The sequence below is a fragment of the Chroicocephalus ridibundus genome, unplaced genomic scaffold, assembly GCF_963924245.1.
Source record: "Chroicocephalus ridibundus unplaced genomic scaffold, bChrRid1.1 SCAFFOLD_748, whole genome shotgun sequence".
Classification (NCBI taxonomy): Eukaryota; Metazoa; Chordata; class Aves; order Charadriiformes; family Laridae; genus Chroicocephalus; species Chroicocephalus ridibundus.
Window position 1 is genome coordinate 1 of NW_026961410.1, and position 19,533 is coordinate 19,533.

General features: G+C 64.2%; 2 protein-coding genes across 3 annotated transcripts; one reads left to right on the forward strand and one right to left on the reverse strand.

The window, feature by feature from the left end:
* The first annotated feature begins 828 nt into the window (after positions 1-828).
* Positions 829-14,970, forward strand: LOC134509398 (leucine-rich repeat LGI family member 4-like). 2 transcript variants are annotated; one of them, XM_063321908.1, is made up of 9 exons: positions 829-1,092; positions 2,414-2,485; positions 3,900-3,971; positions 4,591-4,662; positions 5,909-5,980; positions 7,178-7,349; positions 8,337-8,484; positions 11,282-11,790; positions 13,243-14,970. In XM_063321908.1, exons 1-9 carry the CDS (start codon positions 830-832, stop codon positions 13,543-13,545), a joined length of 1,683 nt encoding a protein of 560 aa, XP_063177978.1. In that variant the 5' UTR covers position 829; the 3' UTR covers positions 13,546-14,970. The 2 variants fall into 2 exon arrangements, with proteins under 2 accessions (XP_063177978.1, XP_063177979.1); XM_063321909.1 differs by having other exon boundaries at positions 8,320-8,484; positions 13,243-13,383.
* On the reverse strand, positions 14,852-18,789 carry LOC134509397 (FXYD domain-containing ion transport regulator 3-like; the record flags this gene model as incomplete). The annotated part of the gene is made up of 6 exons (XM_063321907.1): positions 14,852-14,987; positions 15,134-15,177; positions 15,920-15,950; positions 16,219-16,293; positions 17,362-17,385; positions 18,754-18,789. Coding segments are annotated over 6 exons (230 nt in total), but the record flags the coding sequence as incomplete, so codon positions are not given.
* Positions 18,790-19,533: the final 744 nt, after the last annotated feature.

Sequence of the window (19,533 nt, forward strand, 5' to 3'; positions counted from 1 at the left end):
GGGGGACGGGGACACACGAACCCCAGGCGTCCGGGCCCCGCCCCCCGCCCCCGCCTATTGGCTCCCGCCCCCACCTTCGTCCCCGCCCATTGGCCCACGCCCCTTTGGCCCCGCCCCACGCCTCCGGGCCCCGCCCACCCCCCGCCGCGATCGTGAGCGCCGCAGCCGAGACCGAGGAAGGGGCGGGGGGGGGGGGAGGAAAAAAAAAGGGGGGGGGGGGGCCCTGATTTTGGGGGGGGTGGCATTTGGGGGGGGGTCGGGGGCAGATCGGGGGGGCAGTTTTGGGGGGGCAGTTTTAGGGGGTGATTTTGGGGGGGGGTATTTGGGGGGGGGGGTGTGTCCGTGTCCGTTTTAAAGGGAGGGGTATTTTTTGGGGGGGGTGTGTGTTTCCTGGGGGGGGGTATTTTTTGTGGGGGGGTATTTTCGGGGGGGGGGGGACGGACAGTTTTAGGGGGGGTATTTTTAGAGGGGGGTATTTGGGGGGGGCAGTTTTGGGGGGGGGTATTTTGAAGGGGGGGCGGTTTTAGGAGGGTATTTTCGGGGGGGGCAGTTTTGGGGGGGGTATTTTTTTGGCGGGGGGCTCTTTGTGGGGGGGGTATTTTTTGGGGGGGGATTTTTAAAGGGGGGGGGACGTTTTTAAGGGGGAGTTTTCGCCGGGGGGGGGGCGGTTTCAGGGGGTTATTTGTGGGGGGGGCGTTTTTTAGGGGGGGTATTTTTGGGGGGGGCAGTTTTAGGGGGGTATTTTTGGGGGGGGTGTTTTAGGGTTGGATTTTTTTTTTTGGGGGGGGGTGTAATTTTTTTGGGGGGGGGGGGGGAGTGTGTGTTTTCCATGGGGGCGGGGGGTTGGCGGGGCCCCCCCTCGCTGCTGCTGGTTTTACTGGTGCTGACTGGGAAAGGGGGGGGGGGGCGGCGGCAGCAGAGCGCTGACACATTTCGGGGGGGGTCCCCCCCCCCAAAATGGGGGTGGGGGTGGGGGGCGGCCCCCCCCCCGCCTCTTTTTGCCCGGGGGGGGTGCGAATGCGACCGAGAGGGCGCCCTCTGTCGGGGGGGGGCGGGGCTGCCCCGGGGGCTCCCCCCCCGCCTGGCCACGCTGTGAGTCACCCCCCCCCCCCCCCCCCGAGATCCCCCCCCCCCCCATGGGACCCCCCCCCGGGACCCTCCTTTGGATCCCCCCCCCCATGGGACCCCCCCCCCCCACCCATGGGACTCCCCCCCCCTCTGGGACTCCCCCCGGGACCCCCCCCCCACCTTGGGACCCCCCCCCCCATGGGACCCCCCCCCCCCCGGGACCCCCCCCCCGCGACCCCCCTTGGACCCACCCCCCCCCATGGGACCCCCCCCCCTCCAATGGGACCCCACCCCACGAGACCCCCCCCCTCTGGGACCCCACCTTGTGTCCCCCCCCATGGGACTCCCCCGGGCCCCGCCCACCGCGGTGACGTCATCGCGGGAAGCCCCGCCCCCCGGGCGGGAGGGAACTGGGACCAGTACGGGATGGGGACTGGGATCCGCGGGGGGGGCGGGGAGGGGGGGGGGCTGTGGGGTGGGGTCGGGGGGGGGGGGGCGGGCTCTCCCAGTGTAGCCCAGTTCAGGACTCGTTTAGCCCAGTTTATCCCAGTTTATCCCAGTTCAGGACTCGTTTATCCCCAGTTTTTCCCAGTTTGGCCCAGTTCAGCCCGAGTTTCTCCCAGTTTAGCCCAGTTCAGCCCCAGTTTGGCCCAGTTTATCCCAGTTTGGCCCTAGTTTCTCCCAGTTTAGCCCAGTTCAGGACTCTTTTAGCCCAGTTTAGCCCCAGTTTATCCCTAGTTTCTCCCAGTTCAGCCCAGTTTGGCCCAGTTTAGCCCTTGTTTCTCCCAGTTTAGCCCACTAGGACTCTTTTAGCTTATTTCAGCCCCAGTTTGGCCCAGTTTAGCCCGAGTTTCTCCCAGATTAGCCCAGTTCAGGACCTTTTTAGCTCAGTTTAGCCCCAGTTTGGCCCAGTTTCGCCCAGTTCAGCCCAGTTTGGCCCAGTTTAGCCCTAGTTTCCTCCCAGTTTCGCCCAGTTCAGGACCCTTTTAGCTCAGTTCAGCCCCAGTTTGGCCCAGTTTGGCCCAGTTCGGCCCAGTTTGGCCCTAGTTTCTCCCAGTTCAGCCCAGTTTGGCCCTAGTTTCTCCCAGTTTAGCCCAGTTCAGGACTCTTTCAGCTCAATTCAGCCCCAGTTTGGTCCAGTTTCTCCCAGTTCAGCCCAATTTCTCCCAGTTTAGCCCTAGTTTCTCCCAGTTTAGCCCAGTTCAGGACTCTTTCCTCCCAGTTTATCCCAGTTTGGCCCCGGTTAGCCCCAGTTTGGCCCAAGTTTCCTCCCAGTTTAGCCCAGTTCAGGACCCTTTCAGCCCAGTTTAGCCCAGTTTGGCCCAGTTTGGCCCTGTTGGTGCAGGTCCCTGGTGCGGTGGCACATCGATGTCCTGGGCGAGGGCAGCTTCCGGGACACCCCGGCCCTGCAGCTGCTGTAAGGTCCCCAATGTGTCCCCAACATGTCCCCAACGTGTCCCCGTGGTGTCCCCGAGGTCCCCACGCCATCCCCAGCTTGTCCCCGAGGTCCCCATGGTGTCCTCAAGGTGTCCCCAAGGTCCCCATGCCATCCTTAGCTCATCCCTGAGGTCCCCATGGTGTCCTCAAGGTGTCCCCAAGGTCTCCATGCCATCCCCAGCTTGTCCCCGAGGTCCCCATGGTGTCCCCGAGGTCCCCATGCCATCCCCAGCTTGTCCCCGAGGTCCCCATGGTGTCCCCGAGGTCCCCACGCCATCCCCAGCTCATCCCCGAGGTCCCCATGGTGTCCCCAATGTCCCCACACCATCCCCAGCTCATCCCCGAGGTCCCCATGGTGTCCCCGAGGTCCCCACGCCACCCCTAACGTGTCCCCATGGTGTCCCCGAGGTCTCTGTGCCATCCCCAGCTTGTCCCCGAGGTCCCCATGGTGTCCCCGAGGTCCCCATGCCATCCCCAGCTCATCCCCGAGGTCCCCATGGTGTCCCCATGGTGTCCCCGAGGTCCCCACGCCACCCCCAACGTGTCCCCATGGTGTCCCCGAGGTCTCTGTGCCATCCCCAGCTCATCCCCGAGGTCCCCATGGTGTCCCCAAGGTCCCCATGCCATCCCCAGCTCATCCCCGAGGTCCCCATGGTGTCCTCAAGGTGTCCCCAAGGTCCCCATGCCATCCTCAGCTCATCCCTGAGGTCCCCATGGTGTCCTCAAGGTGTCCCCAAGGTCCCCCTGCCATCCCCAGCTTGTCCCCGAGGTCCCCAGGGTGTCCCCGAGGTCCCCACGCCATCCCCAGCTCGTCCCTGAGGTCCCCATAGTGTCCTCAAGGTGTCCCCGAGGTCCCCACGCCATCCCCAGCTCATCCCCGAGGTCCCCATGGTGTCCCCAAGGTCCCCACACCATCCCCAGCTCATCCCCGAGGTCCCCATGGTGTCCCCATGGTGTCCCCGAGGTCCCCACGCCACCCCCAATGTGTCCCCATGGTGTCCCCGAGGTCCCTATGCCATCCCCAGCTCATCCCCGAGGTCCCCATGGTGTCCCCATGGTGTCCCCGAGGTCCCCACACAGTCCCCAACGTGTCCCCGAGGTCCCCATGGTGTCCCCAAGGTCTCCACGCCACCCTCAACGTGTCCCCGAGGCCCCCATGGTGTCCTCAAGGTGTCCCCGAGGTCCCCACGCCATCCCTTAACCCGTCCCCAACGTGGCTCCGAGGTTCTCATGGTGGCCCCGAGGTCCCCAGGGCTGTCGCCAGGGTGTCCCCAAGGTGGCCCCATGGTGTCCCCAGGGTATCCTCAAGGTCGCCAGGTTGTCGCCAATCGTCCCCAAGGTCCCCTGAGTGTCCCCAGGGTGTCCCTGGGGGTGGCAGCCGTTTGTCCCCGCAGGTTGGTCACTGCCGGGCGCCTGGGGACCATCGGGGACGGGGCCTTCGCCGGGCTGGTGCTGCTGGAGTACTTGTGAGTGGGACTGGGAGGGACTGGGAGGGGACTGGGAGCCACTGGCGTTTACTGGGAGGCACTGGGAGAGCCACTGGGGTTTACTGGGAGGCACTGGGAGGCGCTGGAGGGAACTGGAAGGTGCTGGGGGCCACTGGGCTATACTGGGAAGTAGTGGGAGGGACTGGGATGCACTGGGGGGACACTGGGGAGGGACTGGGTTGCACTGGGAGGGACTGGGAGAGCTACTGGGATTTACTGGGAGGCACTGGGAGGCAGTGGAGGGAACTGGAAGGTGCTGGGGGATGCTGGGAGGGCCACTGGGGGCCACTGGGCTATACTGGGAAGTACTGGGAGGGACTGGGTTGCACTGGGAGGGAATGGGAGAGCTACTGGGATTTACTGGGAGGCACTGGGAAGCAGTGGAGGGAACTGGAAGGTGCTGGGGAATGCTGGGAGGGCCACTGGGGGCCACGGGGCTATACTGGGAGGGACTGGAGAGGGCTGGGAGTGCGCGGGAGGCACTGGGAGGGACTGGGGGGACACTGGGAGGCACTGGGAGGGACTGGGGGGACACTGGGAGGGACTGGGAGGGACTGGGGGGACACTGGGGGGGTGCCAGCGGGGCCGGTGTCCCCAGGTTCATCGAGGACAATGAGGTGGGGACGATCGCCCCCACGGCGCTGCGGGGACTGCGGGGGCTGCTCTACCTGTGAGTGACACGGGGACACCGGGGGGGGGGGGGGTGGGGACACAAAGGGGACACCCTGGGGACACTGGGGACACCTTGGGGACACCCCTGGGGACACCCTGGGGACACTGGGAATGCCCCTGGGGACACCTTGGGGACACCTCGGGGACACCAGGGACACCTTGGGGACACCCTGGGGACAGTGGGAATGCCCTTGGGGACACCGGGGACACCTCGGGGACACCCCTAGGGACACCTTGGGACACCCTGGGGACACTGGGGACATGGGGGACACCCCTGGGGACACCAGGAATGCCCTTGGGGACACCGGGGACACCCCAGGGATACCCCTAGGGACACCCCGGGGACACTGGGAATGCTCCTGGGGACACCTTAGGGACACCAGGGACACCTTGGGGACACCCTGGGACACCCTGGGGACACTGGGAATTCCCCTGGGGACACCTTGGGGACACCAGGGACACCTTGGGACACCCTGGGGACACTGGGAATGCCCTTGGGGACACCTCGGGACACCCTGGGGACACTGGGAATGCCCTTGGGGACACCTCGGGGACACCCCTAGGGACACCCTGGGGACACTGGGAATGCCCTTGGGGACACCGGGGACACCTTGGGGACACCTCAAGGACACCTCAGGGACACCCTGGGGACACTGGGAATGCCCCTGGGGACACCTTGGCGACACCGGGAATTCCCCTGGGGACACTGGGGACACATCGGGGGCACTGGGGACACCTCAGGGACATCCCTAGGGACACCTTGGGGACACCCTGGGGATGCTGGGAATGCCCTTGGGGACACCGGGGACACCTCAGGGACACCCCTAGGGACACCTTGGGGATGCTGGGAATGCCCTTGGGGACACTGGGGACACCTCGGGGACACCCCTAGGGACACCTCAGGGACACCCTGGGGACACTGGGAATGCCCTTGGGGACACCAGGGACACCTCAGGGACACTGGGAATGCCCCTTGGGACACCTTAGGGACACCAGGGACACCTTGGGGACACCCTGGGACACCCCTAGGGACATCTTGGGACACCCTGGGGACACTGGGAATGCCCTTGGGGACACCTCAGGGACACCCCTAGGGACACTTTGGGACACTCTGAGGACACTGGGGACATGGGGGACACCCCTGGGGACACCCGGGGGACACCCTGGGGGTCCCCCCCCCTCCTGGCATCCCCCTGCCCCGTGTCCCCATGTCCCCATGTCCCCGTGTCCCCGTGTCCCCACAGGAGCCTGGCCAACAACCGCCTGGAGACGTTGCCCCGGGGGCTCTTCCAGGGGCTGGAGACACTGACCCAGCTGTGGGTGACACGGGGACACGGGGCGGGGGGACACACACACGGGGGGGGGGGGGACACGAGGGGGGGACATGGGGACACGGGGGGGGGAACGTGGGGATATGGGGACATGGGGGGACACGGGGGGACACGGGGGGACATGATATGGGATAAGGGGACATGGTGGGGACACGGGGGACACACGGGGGGGGGGACACAAGGGGACTGCGGGGGACCCCAGGGCTTTACTGGGAGGCACTGGGATGTACTGGGAGGGACACGGGGGGGACTTGGGGACACGGGGGTACATAGGGACGGGGGGGCGACACGGGGGGGGAAACAAGGGGACTGCGGGTGACACCGGGGTGACACCAGGGCTTTACTGGGAGGCACTGGGATGTACTGGGAGGGACACGGGGGGGAAATGGGGACACGGGGGGGGGACATGGGGACATGGGGGGACACGGGAGGGACACGGGGGGATATAGGGAAGGGGGGGGGGGGGACATGGCGGGGGGGGACAAGGGGACTGCGGGTGACACTGGGGTGACACCAGGGCTTTACTGGGAGGCACTGGGATGTACTGGGAGGGACACGGGGGGGAAATGGGGACACGGGGGGGGGGGACATGGGGACACGGGAGGGACACGGGGGGATATAGGGAAGGGGGGGGGGGACACATGGCGGGGGGGGGGACAAGGGGACTGCGGGTGACACCGGGGTGACACCAGGGCTTTACTGGGAGGCACTGGGATGTACTGGGAAGGACACGGGGGGGAAATGGGGACACGGGGGGGGGACATGGGGACACGGGGGGACACGGGAGGGACACGGGGGTACATAGGGACGGGGGGGGGGACATGGGGGGGATGACAAGGAGACTGCGGGTGACACCGGGGTGACACCAGGGCTTTACTGGGAGGCACTGGGATGTACTGGGAGGGACACGGGGGGGAAATGGGGACACGGGGGGGGACATGGGGGGACACGGGAGGGACACGGGGGTACATAGGGACGGGGGGGGGGGACATGGCGGGGGGGGACAAGGGGACTGCGGGTGACACCGGGGTGACACCAGGGCTTTACTGGGAGGCACTGGGATGTACTGGGAGGGACACGGGGGGGAAATGGGGACACCGGGGGGGGGACAGGGGGTGACGCCAGCCGTGGGGCTGAGTGTGTGTGTGTGTCGGGGGGGTTTGTTGGGGGGGGGGGGGACAGGGACCTGCGGGGGAACCCCTTCCAGTGCGACTGTCGCCTGCGTTGGCTGGTGGCCTGGTTGGCCAGTGACCCCCCCCCCGGCCGAGCCCGGACGTTGCCGGGGTCCCCCCCCCCCGCCAGGGCACCCCCTTGGCTCAGCTCCACCCCCGCGACTTCCACTGCCACGTCTCCGGTAAGCGACCCCCCCACCCCACCCCCACCCCCCCCCCGCCTGCCCCACGGCGCCCCTTCGGCCAGGGCACCCCCATCCCGGGCACCCGGGACCCCCCCCCCCATCCCGGACACCTGGGACCCCCCCCATCCCGGACATCCGTGGCCCCTCGTCCCGGACACCTGGGACCCCCATCCTGGACACCTGTGTCCCCCCCATCCCGGACACCTGGGACCCCTTTTTCCTGGGACTCCCCCCCATCCCGGCCCCCCACGTCCCCTTTATCCCATGTCCCTTTTGTCCTGGGACCCCCCATCCCGGACACCCGGGACCCCCATCCTGGACATCCGTGTCCCCCCCATCCCGGACACCTGGGACCCCTTTTTCCTGGGACCCCCCCCCATCCCAGCCCCCCACGTCCCCTTTATCCCACGTCCCCTTTGTCCTGGGACCCCCCCATCCCAGACACCCGGGACCCCCATCCCGGACATCCGTGTCCCCCCCCCATCCCGGACACCTGGGACCCCTTTGTCCTGGGACCCCCCCCCCCATCCCGGCCCCCCATGTCCCCTTTATCCCACGTCCCCTTTGTCCTGGGACCCCCCCATCCCGGACACCTGGGACCCCTTTGTCCTGGGACCCCCCCCCATCCCGGCCCCCCACGTCCCCTTTATCCCACGTCCCCTTTGTCCTGGGACCCCCCCATCCCGGACACCTGGGACCCCTTTGTCCTGGGACCCCCCCCCATCCCGGCCCCCCACGTCCCCTTTATCCCACGTCCCCTTTGTCCTGGGACCCCCCCCATCCCGGACACCCGCGTCCCCTTTGTCCCCGGACCCCTTTCTCCCGGCTCCCCCCCATCCCGGATGCTTGGGTCCCCCGGGGGTGGGTGTCAGGGGGTAGGGACCCAGGTATGAGGGTCCTGATGGGTGCCCCCCACCCGGGGTTGGGCTGGGGTGGGGGTGGGGGGGGTGGGGGGTGTCCCCCGCAGAGCTTCGCCCCTTCCAGTCCCTCCCGTTCTCCTCGTTGGCGGCCGAACCTTTCGCCCTGGGGGGGCACCCGGGGGTGGCCCTGGCCCAACCCTTCGCCGGCGCCTGCGCCCTTTTGGAGTGGGACCAGTTGGCCGGACGCTTCCGGGCCCCCACCATCATCAACGGTGAGTCCCGACATCCCCGAACCCCAACAAAGACCCGGGGCGGGAAGAAACTCCAAAAACGGCCAGGGAAGGCTTCAAAAATGGGTCGAGGGACCTCCAAAAATGCTCCGGTGGACCCCAAACCTGGGGTTATCACCCCCAAAAGGGGCCGAGGGACACCAAAAACGGGCTGAGGAACCTCAAAAACGGGCTGAAGGACCCAAACCCCCTCGTTATCGCCCCCAAAAGGGGCCGAGGGACACCAAAAACGGGCTGAGGAACCTCAAAAACGGGCTGAAGGACCCAAACCCCCTCGTTATCACCCCCAAAAGGGGCCGAGGGACACCAAAAACGGGCTGAGGAACCTCAAAATCGGGCTGAAGGATCCAAACCCCCTCGTTATCACCCCCAAAAGGGGCCGAGGGACACCAAAAACGGGCTGAGGAACCTCAAAAACGGGCTGAAGGACCCAAACCCCCTCGTTATCACCCCCAAAAGGGGCCGAGGGACACCAAAAACGGGCTGAGGAACCTCAAAAACGGGCTGAAGGACCCAAACCCCCTCGTTATCACCCCCAAAAGGGGCCGAGGGACACCAAAAACGGGCTGAGGAACCTCAAAATCGGGCTGAAGGACCCAAACCCCCTCGTTATCACCCCCAAAAGGGGCCGAGGGACACCAAAAACGGGCTGAGGAACCTCAAAATCGGGCTGAAGGACCCAAACCCCCTCGTTATCACCCCCAAAAGGGGCCGAGGGACACCAAAAACGGGCTGAGGAACCTCAAAATCGGGCTGAAGGACCCAAACCCCCTCGTTATCACCCCCAAAAGGGGCCGAGGGACACCAAAAACGGGCTGAGGAACCTCAAAATCGGGCTGAAGGACCCAAACCCCCTCGTTATCACCCCCAAAAGGGGCCGAGGGACACCAAAAACGGGCTGAGGAACCTCAAAAACGGGCTGAAGGACCCAAACCCCCTCGTTATCACCCCCAAAAGGGGCCGAGGGACACCAAAAACGGGCTGAGGAACCTCAAAAACGGGCTGAAGGACCCAAACCCCCTCGTTATCACCCCCAAAAGGGGCCGAGGGACACCAAAAACGGGCTGAGGAACCTCAAAATCGGGCTGAAGGACCCAAACCCCCTCGTTATCACCCCCAAAAGGGGCCGAGGGACACCAAAAACGGGCTGAGGAACCTCAAAAACGGGCTGAAGGACCCAAACCCCCTCGTTATCACCCCCAAAAGGGGCCGAGGGACACCAAAAACGGGCTGAGGAACCTCAAAAACGGGCTGAAGGACCCAAACCCCCTCGTTATCACCCCCAAAAGGGGCCGAGGGACACCAAAAATGGGCTGAGGAACCTCAAAATCGGGCTGAAGGACCCAAACCCCCTCGTTATCACCCCCAAAAGGGGCCGAGGGACACCAAAAACGGGCTGAGGAACCTCAAAAACGGGCTGAAGGACCCAAACCCCCTCGTTATCACCCCCAAAAGGGGCCGAGGGACACCAAAAATGGGCTGAGGAACCTCAAAAACAGGCTGAAGGACACCAAAAAGGCTTTGGTGGACCCAAAACCCCCAGGTTATCACCCCGAAAACGTCCTGAGGAACCTCAAAAGTGGGTTGAAGGACCCAAACCCCCTTGTTATCACCCCAAAAACATCCTGAGGAACCTCAAAAGTGGGCTGAAGGACCCAAAACCCCTTGTTATCCCCCCCAAAATGGGCTGAGGGACACCAAAAATGGGCTGAGGAACCTCAAGAAGGGTTTGAGGAACCTCAAAAATGTCCTGGGGACCCCGATGTCCCCAGTGTCCCCATTGGGTCATCACCATCGCCCCAACCCCACTGTCCCCAATGTCCCAAGAGAGTTGTCCCCAGCCCCGATGTCCCCATTGGGTCATCGCCATCACCCCACTGTCCCTGATGTCCCCATCGGGTCATCACCATCACCCCAACGTCCCCGATATCCCAAAGTTGTCCCCAACCCTGATGTCCCATTGGGTCATTGCCATCACCCCAATGTCCCTGATGTCCCCATGGGGTCGTCCCCAACGTCCCTGATGTCCCAAAGTTGTCCCCAACCCCGATGTCCCCATCGGGTCATTGCCATCACCCCAATGTCCCTGATGTCCTAAGAGAGTTGTCCCCAACCCTGATGTCCCCATCGTGTCATCGCCATCATCCCACTGTCCCTGATGTCCCCATTGGGTCATCGCCATCACCCCAACGTCCCCAATGTCCTAAGAGAGTTGTCCCCAACCCCGATGTCCCCATCGTGTCATCGCCATCACCCAACGTCCCCGATGTCCCAAAGTTGTCCCCAACCCCAATGTCCCCATTGGGTCATCGCCATCACCCCACTGTCCCCGATGTCCCAAGAGAGTTGTCCCCAACACCGATGTCCCCATTGGGTCATTGCCATCACCCCAACGTCCCCATCGTGTCATCGCCATCACCCCAATGTCCCCGATGTCCCAAAGTTGTCCCCGCCGCCGATGTCCCAAGAGAGTTGTCCCCAACCCCAATGTCCCCATCGTGTCATCGCCATCACCCCACTGTCCCCGATGTCCTAAAGTTGTCCCCAACGCCGATGTCCCCATAGGTCATCACCATCACACCACTGTCCCTGATGTCCCAAAGTTGTCCCCAACCCCGATGTCCCCATTGGGTCATCGCCATCACCCCACTGTCCCCGATGTCCCCATGGGGTCGTCCCCATCGCGTCCCCCACACCCCACCTTCCCCATAGCGTCCTCCCCCGTGCTCACCTCCCCCCCGCCCCCCCCTTAACGTCACCCGCCTCCTTGTCCCCGCAGGCTCGTCCCCGGTGGCCTGTCACCCCCTGCAGCTGGGGGGCGCCTTGGTGGTGGTGGTGGCCCAGCTGGGGGGGGGCTCGGCCGTCTGGCGACGGGCCGGCGGCCCCGGCAGCCGTTTCGTCCGCTTGCAAGCCCTGGGCAACGGTCGCTTGCGACGACCCCACGCGGTGGCCAGCGCCCGCTTGGGGGGTCACTGGTACCTGGGGGTGGCCGACAGCTCCAAGGGGGGCACCAGCACCCTCTTCCGTTGGGGGGGCCGGGGCTTCTACCCCCACCAAGCCCTTCGGCCTTGGCACCGCGACACCCACCTGGAGTTCCTGGAGCTGGGGGGGCGGCCGGCTTTGGTGGTCTGCAGCGGCACGAGGAGACCTTTGGTCTATCGGTGGAGCGGGGGGGCCTTCGCCCCCCACACCGACATCCCCCACGTGCCCGACGTCTACGCGGCCAAGCACTTCCGCCTGCGGGGCCACGTCTTCCTCTGCCTCACCCGCTTCCTGGGGGACGCCAAGGTGAGGGGCGGGGCGGGGTGGGGGGCCGCCAGCAGAGTGGGTCCACGGGGGGGTCCGTCACCGTCACATGTTTATGGGGGGCCACCAGCAGAGCGGGTCCGTGGGGGTCCATCATCACGACGTGCCCATGGGGGTCCACCAGCATCATGGGTTCATGGAGGGTCACCAGCATCATGGGTCCATGGGGGGGTCTGTCACCATCACGTGTTTATGGGGGGCCACCAGCAGAGCGGGTCCGTGGGGGTCCATCATCACGATGTGCCCATGGGGGTCCACCAGCATCATGGGTCCATGGGGGGGTCTGTCACCGTCACGTGTTTATGGGGGGCCACCAGCAGCATGGGTCCGTGGGGGTCCATCATCATGACGTGCCCGTGGGGGTCCACCAGCATCATGGGTTCATGGAGGGTCACCAGCATCATGGGTCCATGGGGGGGTCTGTCACCGTCACGTGTTTATGGGGGGCCACCAGCAGAGCGGGTCCATGGGGGTCCATCATCACGACATGCCCATGGGGGTCCACCAGCATCATGGGTCCATGGGGGGGTCTGTCACCGTCACGTGTTTATGGGGGGCCACCAGCAGCATGGGTCCGTGGGGGTCCATCATCATGACGTGCCTATGGGGGTCCACCAGCATCATGGGTTCATGGAGGGTCACCAGCATCATGAGTCCATGGGGGGGTCTGTCACCGTCACGTGTTTATGGGGGGCCACCAGCAGAGCGGGTCTGTGGGGGTCCATCATCACGACGTGCCTATGGGGGTCCACCAGCATCATGGGTCCATGGGGGGGTCTGTCACTGTCACGTGTTTATGGGGGGCCACCAGCAGCATGGGTCCGTGGGGGTCCATCATCACGACGTGCCTATGGGGGTCCACCAGCATCATGGGTTCATGGAGAGCCACCAGCATCATGGGTCCATAGGGGGGTCCATCACCGTCACGTGTTTATGGGGGACCACCAGCAGAGTGGGTCCATGGGAGTCTGTCACCATCATGTGTTCATGGACCAAACCTTTTTGAGATGCCACCACCCAACAAAACCCAACCCTTCCCATGGTGGCCATCACTCAACCAAACCTTTTCGAGATGCCACCACCCAACCCAACTCTTCCCATGGTGGCCACCACCCAACCAGATCTTTTTGAGATGCCACCACCCAACTCAACCCTTCCCATGGTGGCCACCACCCAACCAAACCTTTTCGAGATGCCACCACCCAACACAACTCTTCTTCCCATGGTGGCCACCACCCAACCCAACCCTTCCCATGGTGGCCACCACCCAACCCAACCCTTCCCATGGTGGCCACCACCCAACCAAACCTTTTCGAGATGCCACCACCCAACAAAACCCAACCCTTCCCATGGTGGCCACCACCCAACCAAACCTTTTCGAGATGCCACCACCCAATGAACCCCAACCTTTCCCATGATTCCTTCCGTCTCCAGGTGATGCGTTGGGAAGGTTCCATGTTCCGGGAGGTCCAGCAGGTTCCGGCGCGGGGTTCCTTGGTCTTCCAACCCTTGTCGTTGGCCGGCCAACGCTACGTCATCTTGGGCAATGACTACGCCCCCAGTCGCGTCTACCGCCTTGGAGCTGGGGGACACCTGGAACCCATCCAGGAGCTCCTGACCCCCACCCCCCGCGCCTTCGCCCCCCTGGCCATGGGGCACCGTCACTTTCTGGTGGCCTCCAGCTTCAAAGGGGCCACCCAGATCTACCGGCACGTCACCGTGGATTTGGGGGCTTGAGGGGTGACCGAGGGCCGTGAGGGACACCGAAGGTCACCTCACGATGGAGCTGGGGACAGGGGACGGGGGGGGGGGACACGTCGCAGGGTGGAGGTGAGGTCCCCTGAAGGACGTGGGGACATGGGCCACGATATCGTTGTGGAGGTGGCCCGTGTCCCCACGAACACCCTGGAGCCGGACACCTGAGGGACGTGGGGACACGGGGACGTCACGCCACGGAGGTGAGTTCCTGGCGGACGTGGGGACATCAATTGTCACTTCATCGTGGACCTGGGCACCTGGGACATGGGGACGTCAACCGTGGGGACACCACCTCATCATCTCCTGATGCCACCATCTACCCGATGTCCCCAAGGACATCATCGACCCAGTGTCACCATTGGCCCCACCTCACCTTGTCACCTCCTGGTGCCACCATCAACCCCATGTCCCCAAAGCCACTGTCAACCCCATGTCACCACTGGCCTCATGTCACCTCCTGTCCCACCATCTACCCGATGTCCCCAAGGCAATGGCCGACCTGATGTCACCTTGTCACCTCCTGGTGCCACCATCAACCCCATGTCCCCAAAGCCACCGTCAACCCAGTGTCACCATTGTCCCCATCTCACCTTGTCACCTTCTGGTGCCACTATCAACCCGATGTCGCCAAAGACACTGTCAACCCCATGTCACCAGTGGCCTCATGTCACCTCCTGTCCCACCATCAACCCCATGTCCCCAAAGCCACCGCCAACCCAGTGTCACCACTGGCCCCACCTCACCTTGTCACCTTCTGGTGCCACCATCAACCCCATGTCCCCAAGGCAATGGCCGACCTGATGTCACCTTGTCACCTCCTGGGGCCACCATCAACCTGATGTCCCCAAGGACATCATCAACCCCATGTCACCACTGGCCCCACCTCACCTTGTCACCTTGTGGTGCCACCATCTACCTGATGTCCCCAAAGCCACCGTCAACCCCATGTCACCAGTGGCCTCATGTCACCTCCTGTCCCACCATCAACCCGACGTCCCCAAGGACATCATCAACCCAACGTCACCTTGTCACCTCCTGGTGGTGCCACCATCAACCCGACGTCCCCAAGGCCACCGTCAACCCAACGTCACCTTGTCACCTCCTGGTGCCACCATCAACCTGATGTCCCCAAGGCCACCGTCAACCCAACATCACCTTGTCACCTCCTGGTGCCACCATCAACCTGATGTCCCCAAGGCCACCGTCAACCCAACATCACCTTGTCACCTCCTGTCCCACCATCAACCCGATGTCCCCAATAACCAAAATGACCTTTTTTAACATTTTTTATTATTATTATTAATTTCCCCTTTTCTTGTAAGTTTTTTTTTGGGGGGGGGTTCACCCCAAAATAAACCTCCCCCCCCCCACCACCGGGGGCTGGGGACACGTGGGGACACCTCAGCACGTGCTGGCGGCTCCTGCAGAGAGATCGGGGGTGGGGGTCAGGGGACACCTGGGGGTCCCCTCCCCCGGACGCCTGGGTCCCCTCCCTGTGGGGGGGTGGGGGTAGGGGGGGTTGGGGACACCACCCTGGGGGGGGGGTGGGGGAGTTGGGGACACTTACCGGGGCCAACGAGGTGGGACGTCTCCGGAGGGGGACGGCGGCGGCTGCGCGAGGGGACAAGGTGGGGGCTGTGACAACTCGGTGTCCCCCATGTCCCCAGTGTCTCCAATGTCCTCCATGTCCCAAATGTCCCCCCATGTCCTCCATGTCCCCCCATGTCCTCCATGTCCTCCATGTCCCCAGTGTCCCCAGTGTCCTCCATGTCCCCCCATGTCCTCCATGTCCCCCCATGTCCTCCATGTCCCCAATGTCCTCCATGTCCCCAATGTCCCCCCATGTCCTTCATGTCCCCATGTCCCCCCATGTCCTACACGTCCCCCCATGTTCCCCATGTCCTACACGTCCCCCATGTCCCCAATGTCCCCCATGTCCTCCATGTCCCCAATGTCCCCCCATGTCCTCCATGTCCCCCCATGTCCTACACGTCCCCCCATGTCCCCAATGTCCCCAATGTCCCCCATGTCCTCCATGTCCCCCCATGTCCCTCCATGTCCCCAATGTCCCCCCATGTCCCCAATGTCCCCCCATGTGCCCATGTCCTCCATGTCCCCAATGTCCCCCCATGTCCTCATGTCCTCCATGTCCCCAGTGTCCCCCCATGTCCCCCCATGCCCCACCATGGTCCCCATGTCCCCTCACGTCTCCACATCCCCGTGTCCGTCTCCGTCCCCCCCCCCGTGCCCTCAATGTCCCCCCATGTCCCCCAAAGTCTCCATGTCCCCAGTGGTGTCCCCGTGTCTCCCCATGTCCCCTCGTGTCCCATCCCCCCCCCCCCCCATGTCCCACCTGGCTTTGCTCCAGCACTTGCACTTCCCACCTGGCAGGGGACAAAAGAGGTGACGGGGGGGGGATGACATTGGGGGGGGACATGCCACCACCCCCCCCCCCCCAAGGTGACATCAAGCCCAGGGGACTCCCTGGGGACATGGCATCCCCCCTTCAAGTGACACGGGGACTCCCTGCTGACACAGGGACCCCCCGGGTGATGTGGGGACACCCTCCCTCAGGTGACACAAAGACACCCCCCCCCCCCCAGGTGACACAGAGGGGACATGGAATCGGGGGGACCCGCGGGTGACACTCACTGAGGAGGACGATGATGCCCACGAGGCAGAGGACGGCGGCCACCACCAGCCCTGCCACGCGCAGGTGGTGCCAGTCTGGGGACAGCGGGGACACTCCTGTCACCTCCTCCTTGGGGACCTCCCTGTCATCCCCCCCCCCTTCGGGGACATCCCCGCCACCCCCCCCGGGGACCACCGTGTCACCTCCCCCAGGGACAGCCCGTCAACCCCCACCTTGGGGACACCCTTGTCAACACCCTTGGGGACCTCCCTGTCACCCTCCTCTTGGGGACACCCCTGTCACCTCCTCCTTGGGGACACCCCTGTCACCCCCCCCTTGGGGACACCCCTGTCACCTCCTCCTTGGGGACCTCCCCGTCACACCCCCCCCCCCTTCGGGGACATCCCCGCCACCCCCCCCGGGGACCACCGTGTCACCTCCCCCAGGGACAGCCCGTCAACCCCCACCTTGGGGACACCCTTGTCAACACCCTTGGGGACATCCCTGTCACCCTCCCCTTGGGGACACCCCTGTCACCTCCTCCTTGGGGACCTCCCTGTCATCCCCCCCCCCCCTTCGGGGACATCCCCGCCACCCCCCCCGGGGACCACCCTGTCACCTCCTCTGGGGACAACCCCTCAACCCCCACCTTGGGGACACCCTTGTCAACACCCTTGGGGACCTCCCTGTCACCCTCCCCTTGGGGACACCCCTGTCACCTCCTCCTTGGGGACCTCCCTGTCATCCTCCCCCCCTTCGGGGACATCCCCGCCACCCCCCCCCGGGGACCACTGTGTCACCTCCTCTGGGGACAACCCCTCAACCCCCACCTTGGGGACACCCTTGTCAACACCCTTGGGGACCTCCCTGTCACCCTCCCCTTGGGGACACCCCTGTCACCTCCTCCTTGGGGACCTCCCTGTCACCCTCCCCTTGGGGACACCCCTGTCACCTCCTCCTTGGGGACCTCCGTCACCCCCCCCCCCACTTCGGGGACATCCCCACCACCCCCCCACGAGGACCACCGTGTCACCTCCCCTCGGGACAACCCTTCAACCCCACCTTGGGGACGTCCCTGTCACCCTCCCCTTGGGGACACCCCTGTCACCCCCCCCCCCAGGGACATCCCCCTGTGTCGTCGTCCCCCCCCCCGTCCCACTCACCATACTGGAAGGGACTGGTGGCATCTGGTGGGGAGGGGACGAGATCAGAGGGACCCGGACACCCGTGTCCCCCCCCGGGGGGGTGGGGGAGCCACCAGTATGGACCCCCCCCTTCCCAGTATAATCCCTCCCCTCCCAGTATGAATCCCCCCTATCCCAGTACGACTCCTCCCCATTCCCAGTATGGCCTCCCCATTCCCAGTATAACCCCTCCCCTCCCAGTATGGATCCCCCCTATCCCAGTATGACACCCCCTCCCTCCCAGTATGACATACTGCCCCTCCCAGTATGAATCCCCCCTATCCCAGTATGACACCCCCTCCCTCCCAGTATGACCTCCCCATTCCCAGTATAACCCCTCCCCTATATCCCAGTATGGATCCCCCTGTATCCCAGTATGACTTCCCACCATTCCCAGTATGACACCCCCTCCCTCCCAGTATGACTTACCACCCCTCCCAGTATGACCCCCCCCCATTCCCAGTATGAATCCCCCCTATACCAGTATGACACCCCTTCCCTCCCACTATGACCTCCCCATTCCAGTATAACCCCTCCCCTCCCAGTATGAATCCCCCCTATCCCAGTACGACTCCTCCCCATTCCCAGTATGGCCTCCCCATTCCCAGTATAACCCCTCCCCTCCCAGTATGGATCCCCCCTATCCCAGTATGACACCCCCTCCCTCCCAGTATGACATACTGCCCCTCCCAGTATGAATCCCCCCTATCCCAGTATGACACCCCCTCCCTCCCAGTATGACCTCCCCATTCCCAGTATAACCCCTCCCCTATATCCCAGTATGGATCCCCCTGTATCCCAGTATGACTTCCCACCATTCCCATTATGACACCCCCTCCCTCCCAGTATGACTTACCACCCCTCCCAGTATGATCCCCCCCCATTCCCAGTATGAATCCCCCCTATACCAGTATGACACCCCTTCCCTCCCACTATGACCTCCCCATTCCCAGTATAACCCCTCCCCTATATCCCAGTATGGATCCCCCTGTATCTCAGTATGACTTCCCACCATTCCCAGTATGACACCCCCTCCCTCCCAGTATGACCCCCCCCCATTCCCAGTATGAATCCCCCCTAGACCAGTATGACACCCCTTCCCTCCCACTATGACCTCCCCATTCCCAGTATAACCCCTCCCCTCCCAGTATGGATCCCCCTATATCCCAGTATGGATCCCCCCTATCCCAGTATGACATCCCCTCCCTCCCAGTATGACTTACCACCCCTCCCAGTATGATCCCCCCATTCCCAGTATGAACCCCACCCCCATCCCAGTATGGCCCCTCCATCCCAGTCAATCCCCCCTCCCGTTCCCAGCACAGCCCCTCCCCTCCTCCCAGTTCGTCCCAGTTCGTCCCAGTCACTCACCAGGGGCGAGGGGGTTCCCTCTCGTTGGGGACAAAACTTGGGGGGGAGGGGACAAAAAACCAGTTGGGGGGGGGGGTCAACTGTCCCAGTGCCTCCCAGTTCCCTCCCAGCTCCCCCAGTCCCCTGCAATTGTGCCCGGTTCCCTCCCAGTTCCCCCCAGTTCATTCCCATTCCCCCCAGTTCCCTCCCAGTTCCCCCCAAGTTCGCCCAGTCCCCCCTAATTCATTCCCAGTTCCCCCCAGTTCATTCCCAGTTCCCTCCCAGTTCCCCTAACCCCTCCCAGTTCCCTCCCAGTTTCCCCCAATTCCTTCCCAGTTCCTTCCCAGTTCCCTCCAATTCCCCCCAGTTCCCCCCAATTAATTCCCAGTTCCCCCAACCCCTCCCAGTCCCCCCCAGTTCATTCCCAGTTCCCTCCCAGTTCCCCCAGTTCCCCCCAATTCATTCCCAGTTCCCCCAACCCCCCCCCAGTTTCCTCCCAGTTCCCCCCCAATTCCCCCCAGTTCCCTCCCAGTTCCCCCCCAATTCATTCCCAGTTCCCCCAACCCCTCCCAGTTCATTCCCAGTCCCCCCCAAATCCCCCCAGTTCCCTCCCAGTACCCCCTCAAATCATTCCCAGTTCCCCCAACCCCTCCCAGTTCATTCCCAGTTCCCTCCCGGTTCCCCCCAACCCCTCCCAGTTTATTCCCAGTTCCCCCCAAATACCCCCAGTTCCCTCCCAGTTCCCCCCCCAATTCATTCCCAGTTCCCCCAGCCCCTCCCAGTTCCCACCCAGTTCCATCC